The 22,404-nt window shown below is 34.5% G+C and overlaps 1 protein-coding gene across 8 annotated transcripts in view; it reads right to left on the minus strand.

Annotated features, from left to right (window-relative positions):
• Positions 1-22,404, minus strand: part of wake (ankyrin repeat and fibronectin type III domain containing protein wide awake) — a 785,047-nt gene that overhangs the window by 245,464 nt on the left and 517,179 nt on the right. For all 8 annotated transcript variants that reach the window (XM_073958968.1, XM_073958961.1, XM_073958969.1 and 5 more), the window contains one exon: positions 9,511-9,911. In XM_073958968.1, coding sequence (XP_073815069.1) covers positions 9,511-9,911 — 401 coding nt within the window. The remainder of the gene's footprint in view (positions 1-9,510; positions 9,912-22,404) is intronic.

A 22,404-nucleotide genomic window follows, 5' to 3' on the forward strand; every position in this document is an offset into this window, starting at 1 on the left:
TTGCATTTATATTTATAATATTTAAAAAATGTATATGCGAATATTATAACAAACCATTTTGTTTTTCGACAACAAATTAAAATGTTGCTTGTTGAATATATACAAAAGGTGGTTGTTGTGCGAAGGGAAATTTGTTTCCGACATATCGATCCGAATTCGTAATGAAATCGGAAGAAAAACATTAGCATATTCGAAGGGAAATTTACTTCCGACATTTTCTCCGAAATCGGAACGAAATCTGAACGAATTCCCCTACGAAAAATCGTATAGAAATCGATACGAAATATGAACGATTTTGCTTCCGAAATTGTTCCGATAAGTCGGACATCCGACATTTGGTTTGCTGGGAAGTTTAAGCTTTGTTGATAGCTGAAACAGACAGTAATATAATTTTATCTTTCTATAGTTTATGTAGGTATGAATAAAAAAAATTAAAAACAAGTATTAAAAAATAATTTGTGCCCCCTGGGATTCGAACCTGGATTCATTCGAACTAGGGGTTTAATTCCCATTGTACTCATTGTATAGGGATGTAAATCACCGAAGCAGTAAAAAAGATTTTTTAAATTGAAGGTCGAACTATATTTCGTATTTCTTGATGTTTCATTTCTTATTTCAAGACTTTAAAATATCAACGTCATTTAAGAATGTTTCCTAAATTAAGAAAATAAAGAGAACTATGTAAATTTGCAGTTATTTCTGATTAAAGATTGCATTAAAACATTACAATCAGAAATAAACACCAAAAATAAGAATTAAACGAACAAAAAATATATATGGTAATATTCAAAAATGTTTTACAATCGTTGAAGTTGAGGTTCACCATTTAATAAGTCGCGAACTGTTAATATATTTTATAAAATATGAATATATTTATACTAATTGAAGTGTTTTAGCCACGATCTCATAATGTGGACCATAACAAATAATTTTCGTGGAAGCTGCGTTGGTGGTAATATAAAAAAATGGGTAAAAATGTGTTGAAGTTAGCAACTTTTTTTTGTGTTTTTTCTTGATTTCTGGTCAAACCAGGGAAAATTCAGACCTGAGCTCAAAGAAAGAATTTAAGAATACCCCTTGGGCAACATGGTTCTTATGTATGACTTCTCGATATATACAGTGCATCCCCCTTAAATCGATGCTGACATTTTGAAGTTTTGAAATCGGGGTTTTTTGAATTTTTCTTATAATTGGAGGGCGCAACCAGATAATGACCTGAACTATTTATTGGATTGTAGAACTCGTGATTCCACGTCGTTTGATGTATGTCTCATGAGTGTGCTCCGTACAGCTGCCTAGTAATAGGAGTCCAAAGTCGAATTTTTGGTGCGTAAATTTTCTTTAAAAACCTATTTTTTGGCTTCAAAATTTACAACTGTGACTCAGGTACCCTTGAACCCCGCGTGATTTTAGTTTTTTTCCGCACCGGATTTAATGAGCCCTACCGCGATCGAATCCATCCACTAAAACCGCTGATATAGATACCCTGAAAATAGGAAAATAAGCAAAATTTTATTCTGACTAATCCGCATACTAAACCGCGATTTCCCTTAAAATTTTTTACATAAATGGAATCCTTTATACGCTATTATAATATTTGCCAAAAAGGTGTGACATAAATTACAGAGATTCGGGAGTAGTATTCGTATTTAACCAAAAATAGAATCTGGTAGCACATCCGCGGTTCTTGACGAATCTGTATAAAATTTGTCTTATTGACGCATTTTTAACAGGGGGTCACTGAAATCGGATGCGCCTTATAATCATATGAACATCGCGTTATTTTTACCCACATGAAGCATTTTGGTGTAGTAAGATGCAATTGATGGCACACTTTCGTCGCTGAATGAAACATGGAAAAATGCAAACATATTGACAGAGATGCACACGCTCTATGCGAAAAGCACATGCGCCTCAACTGATTTTAACTATTTCGAGCGTTACACGGTTTTTAACTTTTATGTTTTTTCTTTGATTGTAATATCAATATCACTCTTTATTTCCTAGTTCTAGGGCTTAGCACACTAAGCAAATATACTTTCACGATGATAAACTATTTTCCTTGAAGAGGTTTTAGCAAAATAATTCAGGTTTTGTTTGGAAATTTAGCGAAATAGTAGAATAACTCCCAAAAAATGTTCTCAAATTTTTCGTATTAAACCAAAAATTATATTCTTGAAATAATGTTCCAACAATAAACTTTTGTTTTTGTTGTAGCTGCAATATGCAATTTAAAATCCTAATCTATAAAATTTTGATCTCACATTTTTCTGGACATTGCCTAGATTCTGTACGTATTTTTAATTTATTTTTTTAGAGAATTTTATGGACTCTGAGTTAGAATAAATAAAATTTACTCCAAGATTCCTTCATTATTTTTTGATTTTCCGCGAAAATTAAAATAAATTTAGCAAATATTCAGGCGTCTACGGATAGATATTAAATGTTGTTACCGATTTATATATACATTTTGGTATTACAACACAAAGGGAATTTTTAAATATTTTTTCTTAATAAGGGAATAAAACCCCCCATAACTTTTGGGCGCAGCATCCAATTTTGTGAACGCGAACAGATTTGAAACCACGATTTTTTTCTTAACCCATGTACCAAAAATCGTGAATGTGCTTGTAAAAAAAAATTTTAATTTTTTTTCGATGGAATTGTAAAGGAAATTTGAAATTTACCATATATACATATATAATTTGTGATTTAGCTAATTTATATGTATGCTATGCCGCCCGGGATGTTTGTGGAACAATTATTAAGGTATGTTCTGAGACACACTTCACCTCTCACTTCACTCCTCCAACATTTTGTTCACCCAATTTGCTAACATTTTTTGCGAATTTCTTGGAGGCTAACCTTCAAAATACTTAAATTCGGGAGGAACCGTTCTATGGGGGCTATATCAAAACGTCAAAGGCTCAAAGAAGGCTAAATACAAAATTTCTGATATTTCGGTAAAGATACTCGTAATGTGGTGGCTAAAACCTTCAAAATACCGAAAATCAAGAGGTACGCTTCTATGGCGGATATAGGAAGACGTAGACCTACCCTGATAATTAAATTCTGGAATATTTTATAACCCCATGGAAGACTAAATAACAAATTTCATTCATTTCGGTGGGATATTGATGCCACAAACTTCTAAATACCGGAATTCCGGAGGTATCGTGCTAATGCGGGCTATACGAAGGCGTGGACCTATACCAAAAAATTTCTGGGGGAAAGTTGTATACCCCAACGAGTACCAAATTTCAGCAATTTCGGAAGAATATAGAGGCCACAACCTTCAAAATACCGAAAATCGGGTGGTACCGTTCTATGGGGTCTATATCAAAACGTGGACCGATATAGCCCATTTGCAATACCTAACGGACATTGTTATATCGACTTAGAATTTTACCCTGATCAAGAATATACACACTTATATGGTCTCCGATGAATATTTCGATGTGTTACAAACGGAATGACAAATTTAATTATGCCCTCCATATTATGGTGGAGGGTATAATAAACGTAAATAGGGTGAACAAAATGCTTGAGGCGTGAAGTAAGAGGTGGAGTGTGTCTCAGAACATACCCGATTATTAGTCAGGACTGAGTGAAACCGCAAAAGAGACTATTTATAGGAAAACTAATATTACGCTTTTCTTTAAAATTTTTTAAGTAATACCTCCTAAAATGCTTTTCTAATTTAAATATGTAATGAATAAAACAAGGAAAATATATGGGGATTTCTAAGTGAAATCGGACAATTTGAAAAAAAGTGGCTGCGTTGATCCTGCTCCTTAGCAAAACATTTCAGTATATTTGCAGATTTCTTTTTTGGCTAACAGTAGAATTCTATAAAAACGTTGGGCTTGGATGCAATTTTTGCGATTTAATAATTAAAACCAATTTTTTTAAATATTAAATCGCGAATATTGCACCCAATCCCACTGTGCAATTTTTTTATATTTTTTATTTTAGCTGATAAAAACAAAAAATACAAAAAAAATCTTCTATTTGGACCAAATATAAATGAAGTTATAAGTATTTCTTTGCACATATTTTTTATAGAATTCGACTGTTTCAAAGCGCACAAACTCCGAAACCAGTAGCAAAGAAAAAATCTGAAAATGTACTGAAATGTGTTGCTGAGGAGCAGCACAAAAACAAAAAAATAAGGAAATCAAAAACCACATTTTTCAAAAGTTTCCGACTTCACTCGGTAGTTCCCAAATACAAATTCTGAGTTATTTCAGGTAAAAATACGAAAAAGAATTGCCGATGTAAATCCATTTATGATATTTTGAACTTGATATGATATTATTAAAGGCTTTCGACCCTGCGTCCTGGGTGTTTTCTGAATAAAAGTATCCGAGAAAGTATCAAGCATTTTATTTAAAAAAATATCGCCTCACTCGGGATTCGAACCTGGAATCCTTTGTTGTTGAAATAGGGAATAATGATTGCCGTTATATCGTCACGAAGACAAGAGAGGCCAATTACAGTCGAACCTCAATTATCCGTCAATCGATTATCCGGGATAGAAATGAAGTGTTGGTATTTTTTTCATTACCTCTGTTATTCGTTAGAAACTCCATTATCTGGGAGTAAAAGCACACCTTCCATTTAATTAAAAAAAAAATAAAGGAAATTAAAAACCACATTTTTCAAATGTTTCCGATTCCACTCGGTAGTCCCCAAATACAAATTCTGAGTTATTTTTGGTAAAAAATACGAAAAAGAATTGCAGATGTACATAAATCCATTTATGATATTTTGAATTTGATATGGTATTATTAAAGGCTTTCGACCCTGCGTTCTGGGTGTTTTCTGAATAAAAGTTTCAGAGAAAGTCTCAAGTATTTTATAAAAAAAAAATATCGCCACACTCGGGATTCGAACCTGGAATCCTTTGTTGTTGAAATAGGGAATAATGATTGCTGTAATATCGTCACGTAGACAATAGAGGCCAATTACAGTCGAACCTCGATTATCCGTCAATCGATTATCCGGGAACCTCCATTATCCGGGATAGAAATGAAGTGTTGGTATTTTTTTCATTACCTCTGTTATTCGTTAGAAACTCCATTATCTGGGAGTAAAAGCACACCTTTTATTTAATTAAAAAAATAAAGGAAATCAAAAACCAAATTTTTCAAATGTTTCCGATTCCACTCGGTAGTCCCCAAATACAAATTCTGAGTTATTTTTGGTAAAAATACGAAAAAGAATTGCAGATGTACATAAATCCATTTATGATATTTTGAATTTGATATGGTATTATTAAAGGCTTTCGACCCTGTGTTCTGGGTGTTTTCTGAATAAAAGTTTCAGAGAAAGTCTCAAGTATTTTATTAAAAAAAAAAAAAAAAAAAAAAAAAAAATATCGCCACACTCGGGGTTCGAACCTGGAATCCTTTGTTGTTGAAAAAGGGAATAATGATTGCTGTAATATCGTCACGTAGGCAAGAGCGGACAATTACACTGTACAACACAAAAAATAATTACAAGATAATTCGGCCAGATTATGAAAGAGGACCGAAAAAAAGAAGACACGTGTATCGGCGTTTTGAAAGTTTACGTCGGGAAGTAACCTAAATAGGCTGGGCAAATTCCGCCCATTTCTACAGGTTTTGAAATATTCGACATCAGATTCCTTGGAATCCTTGCATTTTAGGTATAAAGTGTCTTTGGCAATATAACTGACAACAATGCGGGGTATCTATTTATGAAAAATTAACCCTCATGCGAGTCACTAAACGGGTCTTTTTGGTCCCTTTTTTCAAAAACGTTTAAAAACCCCTTTAAAATGTTATCGTACTAGATCAAAATATTCTACAAAATTATTTGTCATAAAATTTTACTATTTGAATACACAAAAACTCTAAATCGTACCTAAACGCCAGGAATATGCCAAAAGTAAAATCACGTTTTAGGGTTAATGTTGTACCTTATCTGAGTTTATTAAGTTTTGTCCCACAAAACTTCATTCTAGATAGAAGACGTCAAAGACACAAATATTTTCCATCAAATTTTAATATATGTCACCGAATAAATGAAATATGTATTTACAATATATATCCAGAAAATATATACATCAAATTTGCCTACAAAACACCCAAATATTTTTTGAATAAATTTGTTTTGTTCTTTTTTCGAGTTTATGCATGAAAGTGACATAAGTAAAATACTTCGTTAAGAATATGACGTTACAAAATTAGATATTATGGGTAGAAATTATTTGTTAAACTTTTAGACTCTTAATTAAAATGTATTCCATACTGAGTCAAAATCTCCTAAAATTTGTTCCAAAACAAATTTCATTATGAGTCTCTGAACAAAAGAAATTTGTAGCTATAATATTTAACATCTCCAGAAGCTGTCGCTTTTTAAATATGATTTAGGACCATATCTACTGTTTTTATTCGCATTTTCGTTATCTGCGGTCACAAACTATATTTTATTGATGTTTTTCATAATAAATTCTTTCAGAAGATTATGTGTGCTCGATTCAAACAGTTTTTGAAATATCTACCCAGCAAAATAAATTGGAAGTAGTGCAATGTAGACTAGTTCTTTCACGGCATGTTTTTATGCAGTTCAAACGGAGTGGTGAAAAAGGTACTCCATTCCTCACTAGGGTTATGACTTTTTTACAACCTCATATCCCTGTATCATAGCGTGATGAATTTTACCATAAGATTACATAAAATCTTAATTATAAGGTGATTCGGTGAAAAAACCTCACGCACAAAATGATTTTAAAATTTGAATTTATCAAAATTATGGACAATTTTTTGAAGTTACTGAAAACAGATATATACCTGATAATAAATTTTAGAGCCACATGAGATAATTAAAATGACATAAAATTTATTTCTCACTATTTTTCTTCAATTCTGAGAATCGTAAAAATGTCGTAAACGCTTTTATTCAAAAATATAATTTTTTAACAAAAAACAAAAAATTTAAAATTTTTTCAAAGTGACTTTTTTTTGCGACTTTTTTAATATTTGAATGAAATAAACGTTATTTTAGTTATTAGAAGGCTTATATTTATTCATTCGTGCAACAAAAAATAATTTTTTGAAAAAAAAATTTTTTTTCATTTCATATGTTTTTTCAAAAAATTATTTTTTTAAAATCTGTTTGTGCGTGAACTTTTTTTATATTCAATAGAATAAACGATAGCATAGTGATTAACAGGCAAAAGTTCATTCATCCCTGCTACAGGAAATCATTTTTGAGGAAAAATGTCAAAAAGTCATAACCCTATTCCTCACATTTTAACCGCATTTGGATGCAATCCAAAGAAACACATCCATTTGTCACATTTTAACAACATCCAGAGGCAGTTCAACGGAGTCGTGAAAAAGGCACACCAATTCCTCACAATTTAACAGCATCCGGATGCAGTGCAAACGGAGTAGTGAAAAAGGCACTCCGTTCACTACATTTTATTAGCAGTTGTTAGAGATCCCTACATGTACATAAATCAGTTTGTACATCTCTACAGGCAGCGGAATACATTTCCAAAAAGAGATAATCGTGTTAATATTTCCAAACATTTGTTAATACAAACTAAATAATATTTAATTTGTGAACATTGTTCCGGTAACTCACGAGAAGGAAATTTCCCAATGGAGTGCTGTTGGAGTACATGTCGAAATCTTAACTGGTGATGGGAAGACAATATCAAACCCATTTAGCAGATGAAGCAAAAGCACTTAAGCTTGGATTAAATGAAGAGCGGTGGAAACACACATGTTTGCGATTGAATTCAGTAGAGAATTTTCATAATTTGTGTTAATTTAATAAAGGTATTTGTTTTACACAAATAATAAATGCATTTTATTTTGTTATTCAAAACACGTGCTCTGGACTGCCTCCCATTCTAACCCAAAGGGTCAGTTAAAATGCAATGCCAAGGGGTCAGTTAAAATGCAGTGCCAAAGGTTCAGTTCAAATGCAATGCCAAAGGGTCAGTTAAAATGCGATGCAATGGAGTGCCTCTTTCCGGGGTCACTCCCTTGTAAAAATCATGAGTGAAAATGCATAATTTGATGCACTTCCAAATCACTTGTACATATCATTTAACTGCCTCTTTGGAGGCAAACTTTTCGCTGGGCTATGGTGAATATATATAGGGAAAATATTGATAACCCAGATCGGACTTTGAAAATTACGTATTTTAGTACTATAAACTAAAATAACGTCATCAGGATAAGTCATAGGTTCCTGATATTGTATGTGAAAATGCGGGGATAGTCTACGGCTATTGTCCAGTGAATATATCTAACATACGGGTCCTAACATCCATGATTTTGGCATGGTCCTAAATACTATAATGATGGCAGCAGCTCCTGCTCTGATAAAATTGACTGAGGGTTAATTTTTTCATAAAAAGATAAACCGCATTGTTGTCAGTAATATTGCCAAAGACACTTTATACCTAAAATACAAGGATTCCAAGGAATCTGATGTCGAATATTTCAAAACCTGTAGAAATGGGCGGAACTTGTCACGCCTTTTTAGGTTACTTCCCGACGTAAACTTTTTTTCGGCGTTTTGAAAGTTTACGTCGTCGTGTCTTCTTTTTTCGGTCTACTTTCATAATCTGTGCGGGGTTTCTTGTAATTTTAAAAAAAGTTCAATTTTGATGTACTGTTTTATTTGCAATAACAACCCAGCAGTATTTGATGGGGATGGTTGGTTCCATGCGATGACATATTTTTACGGGATCTTTTGCATTACTTTAAAAGAAGTGGTGAAAATTCGTTCCGATCATCATCATTTGAACCATTCCATCGATTCAATGTAGGCTAATTTTGTGTTTTATATACATACATATATACTTACTTTTATTTATCTTAATATGTTTAAATCTACATAACCTTTTTTATGTTTTATTACTTCTCACATAATTTTAAAATGTTAAATTCCGAATTTCTAACAATTATCTGTAAATCGTCTTAAGCATTTCAGAAAACAACTTTTAATAATCTTCCCAAATTTTCACAAATATTTTACAGGTTTTGTATCTCAAAGTTGTCAAGCACAATTCGACGAGATGAGCACTTTATATTTGATTTGAAGATCAGATTAGTTCAGGTTTACGGTCTTGGACATTAGGCCAAACATTCTAAGGGCCATTATTACATGTGTTCTATTACTATCTGATGGATTTGAAATCGTAAAATAAACCAATTTGGAGGCATTAAAAATATAATTTTTAAATTGAAAGTTCTTTCCAAGAGGCTACTGCTTGAAATTCAATTATCACTTTTAACTTTAAGATAACCGGAACGCTATAAATCTGTTCGGTAAATCCAAACTATAACAAAAGATTACTTATAATAATGGGGGTAAGCCTATATTTTATAACATATATATCATAAAATTATTTGTTTAAATATTTTTTTTAATATTTCTTCCCCCTTCTTCTTCATATAAAATTACACATGTTTTCCATCGTACCTAAAGTTATGATAGAATTTTTCACTTGCTTTGACTTACCATTTATAATTCTTGACAGCTTATTGCGACGGGTGGACGATGGACTCAGCAGACTCTCACGCCGGTTATTGGCACTCGTTGTAATTCCGACCATTGCAGCAGCACCTACATTACCACAACTGCCGATTACAGTGCTGGATGTCATGCCAACATTTCCAGTCCCTGCAATACCACCGGCCGCCGACATTCCGCCACATACACTCAGTTCATTGATATTCAATTGGGCACTTTGTGACGAAGTACTGCAATTGCTATACAGGCTACTGGCCGAGGGGCGTTTACTGAAGGGTGCCACAACCGGTCGGGGTATTTCAAGTGATGGTCTTGGTGAATCACTCCATACCACTTCGGCAAATGAATCAATGCTAGCAGAACGTTGTAAAGCACTGCTATCCTTGCGCCTGCAAAGATAGGGGGAAAATGGAAATGGGAGAAATGTAAAAAATGTACGTAAGAAATTATTAAACGTACCGAGAAGTAGTCTCAAGTTTGTAAATTGAAATGAAAATGTGTAGTCGTAGAATTGAATGAATAAATATTTATTTATTGAGTGCGATTTTGTTGTTATGATAGGCATGTTAGGTATTGTGTTTTCTGCGGTGGATTGCTGTTTGTTGACGTTTGTGGTTTGTTTGTGACATTAATGTTAAAAACTGATGCAATTAAAATGAAATATTTGCATGTTTATTGTTATTGTGACTTCAAAGTTTAAAATGAAGCAATTAAAATAAATATTTGCAAATTGCAAATAATTGATTTAATTTAAGCAATTTCTTCAGAATTAATTCAGTTGTAAATATGAAACTCGATAATATTGTAGGGGTTTTCCCACATCTTGAAAGTTTAAATTTGTTTTTAAATTGAAACTAAGAAGCCTTAGACTTTTGTTTAAGGATATTTTTAATTTTGTATACATATATTTTTCATTCTAAAACTATTTTTCACGAACGACGCTTGTTTTCCAATAAATAATTTTAAATATTTATACCCTATACCACAATGTGGAAAAGGGTATTATAAGTTTGTTTTGGTAAAAATTCATGTAACACCGCGAAATATTCGTCAGAGACCCCCAATGTGGTATACCAATCTTCATATCTCGACGAGATAAAGCGATTTTGAGATGTGTGTCCGTCCGTCCGTCCGTCCGTCTGTCCATTATAAATTGTAAACACGCTCCAGGCCGCAATTATGGACCGATTGTCACGAAATTTTGTATGGAGGTCGGGTTCAGATCAGAATAGATCCCTATTCTTATTGGTGATGATCGTGAAATATTTAGCGGGTGAAATGGACCAAAAACATAATATTTATCCAATTTTCTAGCGGCTCTGTAGGTCTCAATAATAGTCCGATCAACGCGTAATTTTAAATAAGGTACGAGTATATCACAAAGGAGAAGCTTGCAATTTGAGATGGCGATCGGATAATATTTAGAGGGTTAAATGGACCAAAACTTTTGTGTGAAAATTGTGAACATTTTTAATATACAGCTTATATCTTAATTCCTGGAAGTGACATTCCGGACAAGTGAGATATACTTGAAAGTGGAACGCTTGACCTTTCAATTGATGCCAATTATGTTGGTGTGCATGATCAGATAACAGAGTTACAGCCTAATATATTCCGTTATTTGTTTGTAGTGTAATAATAAACTCGCTAGAAGTCGCAATTATACATCAATAGTCACGAAATTTTGCACCGGGTAAGAGTATAGGTCGAAAAAGATGCCTACAATTTTGAATGATGATCTGATATTCTTTAGCGGGTGAAATGGACCTTTACTTTTGTATGAAAAATATAAAAATTTTATTTTTGGTCGATATTTTCATTCGCAATGTAGTCTACATATGGAAAAAACTACTGACCTTTCCTCTGATGTAAATTGCAATAAAGTGTTTGCTAGATAAGGGGCCTACTGCCTAATATATAATGGTTTCTGTGTAGAGAACCACATTTTTATCCCATGCTACATATTGTCTCTCCAAAAGTTTATGTAACACCACGAAATATTCGTCCTAGACCCCTTATTTGGTATGCCGAAATTCATATCTCGACGAGATAAAGCGATTTAGCAATTATGGACCGATTGTAACGAATTTTTTAAGGAGGTTGGGTTCGGGCCACTATAGAACTGATTAGTTTTTGGTGATGATCGCGAAATGTTCAGGGGATGAAATGGACCAAAAACAAAATTTTAACCAATTTTGTAGCGGCTCTGTAGGTCAAATAATAACCCGCAAAATTTTAAACAAAGTTTGAGTTTATGATGTAGAAGAAGCGTACAAACCAACCTGAAGATCAGATAATAGTTAGCGGGTTAAATGAACTGAAACTTTTGTGTGAAATTGGTAAAAATTTCAATTACACGCAGAGAAAAAATATTTTTCGCTTTTGGTGGAACAAAAATATCTGTTTTGGTTCCAAAATTTATTTGTTTTGTTCAAACATTGTAATCCAAATCCAAACACCATAACGAACTCCGGTATAATACCAAACCTCAAAGCACAATGAAGATAGAAGAATGAAACAAAACAGAAACAAATAAAAACAAGAGTCTCATTGTTGGTATACATACACACAAAAACAAAGATAAAGCCATCATGTCATACAAACAAAACTCACCATAATTGTTTTTTTTTTCAACACGGCATCGAATAGCGAGAGAAGAGAAAAAATTGTCGAAGAAAAGAGAGAACTATTATCCAGTTGACAAAAACTATTTTTGGATTTAACAAAACCCAATTGTTGGAATCAAAATACTACATTTGGAATTTAACAATATCTTTACAATACATATTTTGCTCTTCGAATATTGTTGGATCAATCATATTTTTTTCTCTGCGTGTACTAGGGTTATGACTTTTCGACATTTTTTCTCAAAAATGATTTCCTGTAGCACGGATGAATGAAGTTTAGCCTACTAATCACTAAAAAAATTCTCAATTATTATTTCCTATTGCACGAATGAATAAACTTAGGTCCACTAATAACTAAAATAACGTTTATTCTATTCAAATAATGAAAAAAAGTCTTGCACCAACCACTTTAAAAAAATTGAATTTTTTGTGTTTTTGTTAAAAAATTATATCTTTGAAAAAAAAAACGTTTACAACATTTTTATGATTCTCAGTATTAAAGAAAACAAATGTTATGTCAGTTTGGTTATATCATGTGGCTCTAAAGTTTATTTTCAATTATATATCTGCTTACAATGACTTCAAAATATTGCCCATAATTCTGATAAATTCAAATTTTAAAATCATTTTTTGCCTGAGGTTTATTCACCAAATCACCTTACAATTAGGATTTCTTATGTAGAAACACATCATGCTGTGATACTGGTTTATGAGGTTGTAAAAAAGTCATAACCCTAGTATATACACTTTTATACGAGTAAAATGTGCTTCATCGAAATAATGGTTTTAGATCCCACGTGTGTTTGGACGAAATGTGATTCAGACAGTTTGGAGTCGATTTAGCAATATCCGTCCGTCTGTCTGCCTGGCTGGCGGGTTCGCACGATAACTCTCGAACGAAGCAATCGATCCGGTCCAAAATTTGGCATTCGTAATATTTTGTCCAAACTTAGTTTAAGTTCGAAAATGGGCCCTATCGGTCTACTCCTTCGGGTACCTCCCCCACAAAAGTTCAAAATTTTTCGCTAAAATTGTGCGCGCTATAACTCTCGAAAGAAGTAACTGAATTGGTTATAACTTTGGACATCGTAATATTTCTACTAGACATAGATCAAGTTCGAATATGGACTATATTGCTCCCACACAAAATTTCGGAAAACTTGTATTCCCTGCCCCCATTACGACGGTGCAAGTTTTTTCAGGGGCAAGTCTATACTTCCTGAGAAAATGGCCTGAAAGCTGTAAGAACCCGCTATGGCACCATGTGTTGTGGATGGAGTGCGCGATAACTCTCGAACGATAAAACGATTCGATCCAAAATTTGGCAATCGTAATATTTAGCCCAAAGTTAAATCAAGCTCTTAGATGGGCCTCATCGGTCCACTCCTTTGGGTACCTCCCCCACAGTAGGTCACTTGGTCCATTCTTTGAATATGGAATATGGGCTATATATGTCAACTCCTTCGGATAACTTCCACACCAAATTTGGGAAAAGTGCAGGTTTGGATCCCCTCTCGGATCGTTTTGATTTTTCTTGCAACATTTTGCACTCAAGGTCCTATTACGATGGTACAAGTTTTTTCAGTGGCAAGTTCATATTTCTTGAGAAAATAACCCGAAAACTGTCAAAAATCCTTACGGTCAGAATGTGTAGTGGCTGGTGCGCACGACAACTCCCGAACCGAATACTGCATTGGTCCACACTTTGCATATCGTAATATTTCTTAGAATATTAGATGAAATTCGAAGATGGCGCTTATGGGTCCACTTCTGCCGGTACCTCTACCACAAAAGTTCGAAAACATTCTCTAAAATGGTAAGCGCAATATCTCATGAACGGAGCAACCGATTTGGTCCAAACTTTGGATCACGAAATATTTGATCAAACCTTCGTTTATGTTCAAAAGTGGGCCCTATCGGTCCATTCCTTAGGGTACCACACACAAATGATCAACATATTTGTTTAAGTGCGGTTAAGGGTCTGTGCGAGAATCCTATGGAAATTTTTACCGAAGGTTCTCCTAGTAGACCTGTTTAGAGTGATATAGTGTTATTCGTGGGCAAGTTCATGTTTCCTGATATAATGGTCCTATCGAGAGGAATGACTCTAAAAGATAAGACACACTTCCAAAATGGACTATGTCGGTCTATTCCTTTAGGTACCGCCCCTGCAAAACTTTTGAGATGTTATCCTAATCCATATCTTTGTCGGTACGTTCATACGCCCAATCTGAAAACCCCTCCAAAATATATATAAGTTTTTTGGGGAAAAAGGTGTTTCAATTCACGCAGGCTGAGGGTATACCTCTGTCGGCAAAGCCGACTGATACGTTTTTACTTGTTTTTCTTAGTTTCTTGTTCAAATCAGACGTCCACAGAAGGAAGTACTCACCGAATACGATGAACACCATTAAACTTTAAAGCAGTGTCGACAAAGAAGAGGGCAGACCATAATGTGCGAATGTGTATAAATTGCCGAGAACGACATTGAAGAGAAAAATCAAAGATAAGCGCCCAGAATACGATTCGAAGTCACAATTATCAATCGTGGAAACGACCTAAGTCGTCAAACAAACCCACGTCGTCGGTTCTATGCACCGGATTGACTCGGAGGAATCTTCGACCAGGGACCGTCACTTCAACAATTATGTGGTTTTGTTCCTGATCCGAGCTCTTTTGTTCTGTGCCGGCATAGAGATGAACCCCGGGCCAGTACGGATCTGTTCCGCTTGCTAGTTCCGCTTGCTAGTTCCGCATACACCACATGTGAACAATGGTGTATGTAAAGGATATAGGGAATGGGTACACTTCCGAAGGTGTTCTGGCCTTAGCCGTACCCAGGATTACTGAGATAGGTATGTTATAGGGAATGGGTACACTTCCGAAGGTGCTCTGGCCTTAGCCGTACCCAGGATTACTGAGATAGGTATGTTGCTGCTTGCTGAGCCAGAGCATCTCCCAGTGTGTGTCTAACTTCGTCGTCGTCGAAATACGAAACGCGCAGGCAGTCTTATCTACAATGACAAAAGCAGCAAACCGGCATTTCCCTTGGCTCGGACCAGCTTCCTATCATCCATCGTCTGCATAAATAGACCACCCGATGTCACAACCTCTAAACGCCGTACTTTTCTGAACCATGAGAAAGCTTATTGACAAGGGTTCAGAGAATTTACCAATCATCGCTTCAAAGAGTTGCCTATTTCCTCAGTTCCCCGGGTAGCTGAGAGAACTTTCCGGGACATCATCACTGCAGCTGCCGCTCTCTACATACCTGCTGGTCGAATACTCGAAATCAGACTAAATTTTCCAGCAGAGGCGACGGGACTAACAAATGAGCGTGATGAGTTTCGTCATACCAACCCAGAAGATCCAAGATTTAGGGCACTTTGACAACGGTTAAATCACTCTCGAATCCGGGAAAAAAGGATAATAGATAGACGGCGTGACAGTAACTGACCCAAAGAGCTGCGCGTATTTATAGAGCACCCCGAGGGCGAAGAGAAGTGTGCTACGCCGTAGCTTTATAGCCCAGTTTTGGGCCCTTCAGTTTGTCATTCGATTTGAACGATGCAGATTAGTACATGCGGTAAACATTTCGATACGATCTAAGACCTATCTTTAAACATCTCATAAGACCGAATTTTCGGTGTGGCTTTGACTCCATTAGTATAACTCGCTGAGTAATAATAATAAAACGTTCATAAAATATGTAAGGATGGATGTAACATGTGCCATTAAGCCAACTGCATGCCATACTTCGTTTTATAAAGTGCCGCCCGACAGACAATTTGACATACCTACACAGATAGTGAGTGATATTTTCTAAAGTGCATTCTAACTAAAAAAAAAAACAGACATCTAATATGTATGTTAAGAAACCATTTTAAAAAAGACACATACACACACACAAAAGAGCAAACTCCTTAAGAAAATTCCTTGTCGGCGCGGTTTGTATTTTGCATATGAAAGAAATTGGAATACGATAAGAACTATCCAACCACCGTTCTTTTCAAATTCAACTCGAATTCAATTCCAAGTAGCAGATGTTTTGTTGACTTCTGTTATGCGGCATGCCTCCATCGTCTTCGTCATTCAGTAGTGAGTGACTCTTGTCATGGGTATGTGTGCTTCTAAGAATAACACGACAGGTGAGCGAGTGAACATAGCACGAGGATAACACCTGTCGCTGTCGTCGACAAACGTTTCTGTTAAACACGGAATAATGCCCCATTGTTGGTATTTATCTTCAGTTGGGGGTAGGTCAGGAGTTTTTTCCACTACCGTAAAAGATTGCGAGCACACACACGCGCTCAGCGTATGAATATGGAAACATGTAGTGTCGCCACTTTAAGCGACAAGAATAATATTTGCAGATGTTAAATAAATTAAGTAAATATTCTTCCCAAGAATAGGTGAAATGAAGAGTTTTCATCGTGTTTTTTTTCTCATTCAACTTTTAGTTTTATTATGTGTCTTTTGTTTTGATGAATGAATGAAGACATTTTGGTGAATTTTGTTGTTGTTGCTTTATTAAGTTTAAGTTTATTTTATATGTTAGCTAGGTTAACGTGTTTTATTAATTGGCAACATTAAAAACGGAAATTCTTAACCATAGTTAAGGGGTTTTATCTGGGGTATTAAATTATAAATATAAGGACATAGGGAATAGCTCAAATTCTATCTGTATGTATTAGTTACAGTTGCCAAAAAGAATTGAAATTTTGTATTTCTTTTTAACTTAAGTAAAGGACACATCACAATCAACTCACTATATATCGAAGGAAATAAAGAGTTTGACCTTGTTATCTTACAAACATCACTTTAAAATACATATATTCGAATTAGGATTGATCACTGACATAATACCAACAAAGACTAACTTTATGCGAACAACAACAGGGTATCTGAATCCTTATCGGACTACAACATGATAATTTTCAAAGGGATAGAATCTCAAAGGTATCGGTAAGTGAAAGAACTTGATAGACCAATGGACCAAAATCCTACTGAGATATTATGAGGACTCCTGTCTTATCAATTTAGAATTTCCTCACATCAATGGCATCATCCCAATTCCATTTTGATTTTTAAAGGGTGATGAGAGTTTGAAATCGCAAAACTTTATCGTTGTATTTTTCGATTTTACTCTGCGTACGACAAAGTATTATGATTCGTCTGGACGATATTATATAATACTAGCGGAACCCGGTGCGCTTCGCAACCCCGACTAAGATGAAATATACAAGGTAGCGCAAAAGTAATCCTCCTATCAGAAAATGCTATAAATTTTGCGATTGGTCCCTAATGTCAGTTCTGTTTTGACATTTGTGTAGTAAACACATGCGAAATACACGTTAATAAACAATGTTATGGTACACTGCTCCAGAACGCGGAATATTGCTGACTATTTATTTGACCAATAATCGGTCGGTGACTTTGGCACAATGTAAATTTCGTGAAGATCGCCTGATTTGACCGCTCCAGATTTCTTTTTGTTGGGGCTTTTTGAAGTCACGGGTTTATGCCAATAAGCCTCAGACTCTTTCAGCTCTTAAAGACAATATCCGTCAAGAATGTGAGGACCTATCGCCGGAAGTTTTGGCCAAAGTGATGGAATATGCCATAAAAAGGGATCAAATGACAATAAACTGTGGCGGCGGCCATTTATCTGACATCATATTCTCGACTTGATGTAAGAAAAATTAAAACACCAAATAAAAATAATCCACAAAAAGAATCAAAGTTTTTCTTTTTTTAATTACAGCAAAAAACATCGGAAGTTTACTTTTGCGCCACCTTGTATGTATGTATGCATATATGTGAGATATTTAATTACATTAATTTTTAATTTTGTTGTGGATTTTTATGAGATGAAGTCGTTTTGGTATGTTAAAGAAATTACACTTCTCTGTAACTACCCTCTTGTATGTAAATAAGTAGGTCACTCCCACACTATATCGTTATAGAAAATATATATTTTATATATGTAGCCTCGTTTAATAATGACGGTAGAAGTTTTCCTCCAATTAATCAGAAATACAATATTTAATATTGACGTCATATTGGGGATACGTCTCTCTTATGCCTTTACGCGTTATTTTTGTTCCTAACAATTACTAAAAGCACAACGTCTTATAACTTTAAATGCAACATATTTGGCGGTATAGTTATTGGGGCACTAATATAATAAAATGTTATAAAACAGTTTAAGATATCCTAAAGGCATGGGTGAGTGAGATCTTCAAAATATGTAAAAATATGTTATTCCAAAACAATAATACAAGGGAACTGATGAGGATCTGTGGCGAGATCCGAACCTCTAGTCTTCCCTGCCTTACCCCTTGGTAAACATCGCCAATTTTTGCCACTAATAAATTGAAGTTGTTTTAGTAAAATATTAAAACAACGACTATGGGATTAAGCCTGACTATTTTGAAAAGCAAAATAGAGTCGTTGGCTTTCGTAATATTTTGTCCGAACTAAGTTTGACTTTGAAGATAAGTCATATCGGTTCACTCCTTCTGGTACCCCCCCCCCCCCCCCCACAAAAGTTCAAAAATGTTCGCAAAAATAGTGCCACTTTACCCATTCTAATATATCTACCAGATATAGATCAGGTTCGTATCGTTCGGGTTCCTCCCACACAAAATTTCGGATAAGTGCAGCGTACGGTCTGTTCGAAGTTCCTTTGGAAATGTATTCCGATGCTGTTCGTTGTGGTCCTGTTTATAGCGATTTCCGTGGACAAGTCCATGCTTCCTGGTATAGTGGTCCAAAAGTAATACGATAACCAGGGACGTGCGCAGGGGGGCCCAGTTATTCGATATTCGATCTGTCATAGATAAAAGTACCAATTCGTACACAGGCGGAAAGAATATTTGTCGACAAAGCCGATGTTTTTTAGAAAATAAAAGTCATGCATTTTCATGAGTTTCCTTCCAACCGTATACAAGTTATGACAAATTGAAAACGCTTTTGATCTCAAGTGATTAATGCGTATGGGCAGAGTCTTTGTCGAAATATTTGTTTATTGATATATGTATATCAAAACTATCCAACTTTTAAAGCGATAAATTTATTTTTAACAAGTAAAATGCGTTAAAGTTATGTTCGGACTGCACTTTTTATAGCCTCCAGACTTTAAACGCCTTCGTAACCCTATTCGACATATTCGTGAATGGAATTATACAAAATCCATATCATAGCCGATGTTCTTATAAAATAGGCTAAGATCTTCGATATACTCAAGATCTTGCGATATCGAAAAGAATGACAGTTCGCTGTGGGGATTAGAACATAAAATGCCTATTAAGAGCGAATGTGATAAAAATTTTTTGGGATATATGTTCCGAACCGAGAACACATATGGTTAAGAGTTTTAAGTGTTCGGTATCATTTTCTATTACTTTGTCAAAAATTTTGTGTCAAAAATTCATAAAAAATCAACTAACTACACCTTGAAGTAGTTTCACGTAACGCCACACAACATTTTTAAATTTCATGATTTTTGAAAGAAATGAAATCCTGCGAACGTCCCTGACGATGACCCATTGACTAGTGGGCGCAAAACTATCGAGAAACATTCGAAAACGATATCGTTTTCGGTAGCAATGGTATGGTGGGGAGAAACAAAAACAAACTCAACATACCCACCATACCATTGCTATCGAAAACGATATCGTTTTCGAATGTTTCTCGATGGTTTTGCAGATATTTTCTTCACGACACACGAGATTAAATTGAAAACGATCGCTCAGTTTGTGGCAGAAAAACCTTAGATTTCGAATATCGGCAATAATATTATTAGCGAATGAATGACAATAGTTTCTGCGATAGTGGCGAAAAACATTTTTTGTGGAGTTTCTTGATGTTTCTGTTATGTACCTTTTCCGTTTTTTACTTCTTTGTTATGTTTGCGACTCGATATGTAACTGTTGATAAAAATTGTTGTCTTGTGTTTGGCAACCTACCCATATGTTGTCTTTATCAACATTTATTGTTTATGGTCTGTTCCTAAGTAAGGGAACACTTTGCAGGTTAAAAATGATAAGAAATGGTAACCTCAGGCAGGAAAAGGAAAAGAGGATTATGTATATTATACGTAGCATTTATACCGAAAGGCCTATAGAAGGTCGGCCATTAAGAGTTCTTTTAACAACTTTTGACAACAAACATAATAGATTTTATATTATTGTGATTTGAGTTTCTTTGTACAAAGACATAAAATATAACAAGATTGGACATTTCCATTGCTACCATACATCGGCAGATGGCGCTGAAGATCTAACATAATGTTATGTTCCAATATGGTCACATAAAATTATGTTATACTTGTTTTTGTTGCAGTCGTGTTCTGTTAGTTGTCTGTTATACACAAACACCATCTATGGTTTAATAGTACAATTGAACTGCATTATGCACTATGTCCAATCTTTACAGTTCTATGTCTTTGCTTTGTATTTTAAATCACAATAATGTTTTTGACAATAAACATAACAATCAGGTGGGCTTAGTGTCCAACTGTATAAACTGTGAAAATTATTTGAAAAAAGCAAATGGCAATTTTATACAAACCACATAAAATTATTTTTTGAAACAAAAAATGTTCAAAGTAAAAAATGTTTCTCAAAACAATTTTTCCTGTGAAGAAAAAACATTCACCAAATGTTCGAAAATGATATCGTTTTCGAACTTTTGACGAACAAAAGAACAAAGTGCTTGTATACACGCGAAAAACATTTGCCAAACATTCGAAAGTGATAGCCGTTTTCGAAAGTTGTGCCGAACATTCGAATAATATCAGCAACTGGTATGGGGGGATGTGTGATTTGTTTTGTTTGAGAAAATAAAATGTGTTGATATTTTGAATTATTTTATTTAATTGATTTCATTAATATAATGAATGAAACCGCCTTTAAAACGTGAATGTATGCATAAATTTGATTTAAGATTTTCGGTGTTATTCGTGAGTTTACGTTCTAATCGACAGCTCCAAAGCAAGTGAGTGATTCTGACATGCTCTTTGTACAAAAGACAGTCCTTTCGAAATACATAAACCAAATTTACATGGAAAAGTGTACCTATACGAGTTATTTCGTATGGCTTGAAAAATTATTTTTTTCCACTTCGGAAGCGCAAGAAACCTTTCGGTTGACATACATAAACAGGTGGTTATTTTTTTATTTAGGAATTTTTCTTAAACATCTTAAAAACTGCTCCATTTTTCGATTATGAAAATAAAACAACAAAACAAATGTTAAAAAATGTAATTTTGTATTTTTTGGTAAAGTGACAAATGTTTCACACTGGTATAAAGGACACATTTTAATTGACAAATTTAAAAAAATAATAATAAATTGGTAATCTTTCGAATCACACTACTAAATATGACTTAACATTTTTGTTATCGATCGCCGGTTAATACAACAAATCAGGAAAACCGATGGGGTCAATCATTTATAAAAATTGATTTTAAATATTAAATCGCGAAAATTGCATCCAAGCCCACTATGCAATTAACCAGCTGATAAAACAACAAAACATACAAAGAAAGATTTTTTCAAATTGGACAAATATTAAAGTTATGAGTATTTCTTTGCATATATATAGTTTTTACAGAATTCGACTTTTTCAAGGCGCGATATCTCTGGAACCTTTAGCAAAAAAAAAAAATCTGAAAATATACTGAAATGTTTTGGATCACCACAGCAATAAAACAAAGGAAAATTCGAAATATAATTTGGACGCTAAGATGTAGCATCGCGCGCATACAATTTTTGTCCGTCACCATGAACACTGAAACCGGATCTACATCGATATATATGAATTTCAAGGCGATCAATCAAGAATCGTGGATGTAGCATCACACACAATTTTTATACCCTCAGCCTTTAGGCTAAGGAGGGTATATACACTTTGATACGATGGAAATGTGCCTCATCGAAATAATGGTTTTAGACCCCAAGTATGTTTGGACGAAATGTGTTTCAGACAATTTGGAGTCGATCTGTCTGTCCTGCTGGCTGGAGCGCACGATAACTCTCGAACGGATGAACCGATTCGGTTCAAATTTTGGCTTTCGTAATATTTTGCCCAAACTTAGTTTAAGTTCGAAGATGAGCTACATCGGTCCACCCCTTCCGGTACCTCCCCCACAAAAGTTCGAAAATGTTCGGAAAGTTTGTGCGCACGATAACTCTTGAAGGGAGTGACCGATTTGGTCCATATTTTGTATAGTGTAAACTTTCTACCAGAG

The sequence above is a fragment of the Musca autumnalis genome, unplaced genomic scaffold (assembly GCF_047663935.1).
Source record: "Musca autumnalis isolate F117 unplaced genomic scaffold, ASM4766393v1 scaffold_1, whole genome shotgun sequence".
Classification (NCBI taxonomy): Eukaryota; Metazoa; Arthropoda; class Insecta; order Diptera; family Muscidae; genus Musca; species Musca autumnalis.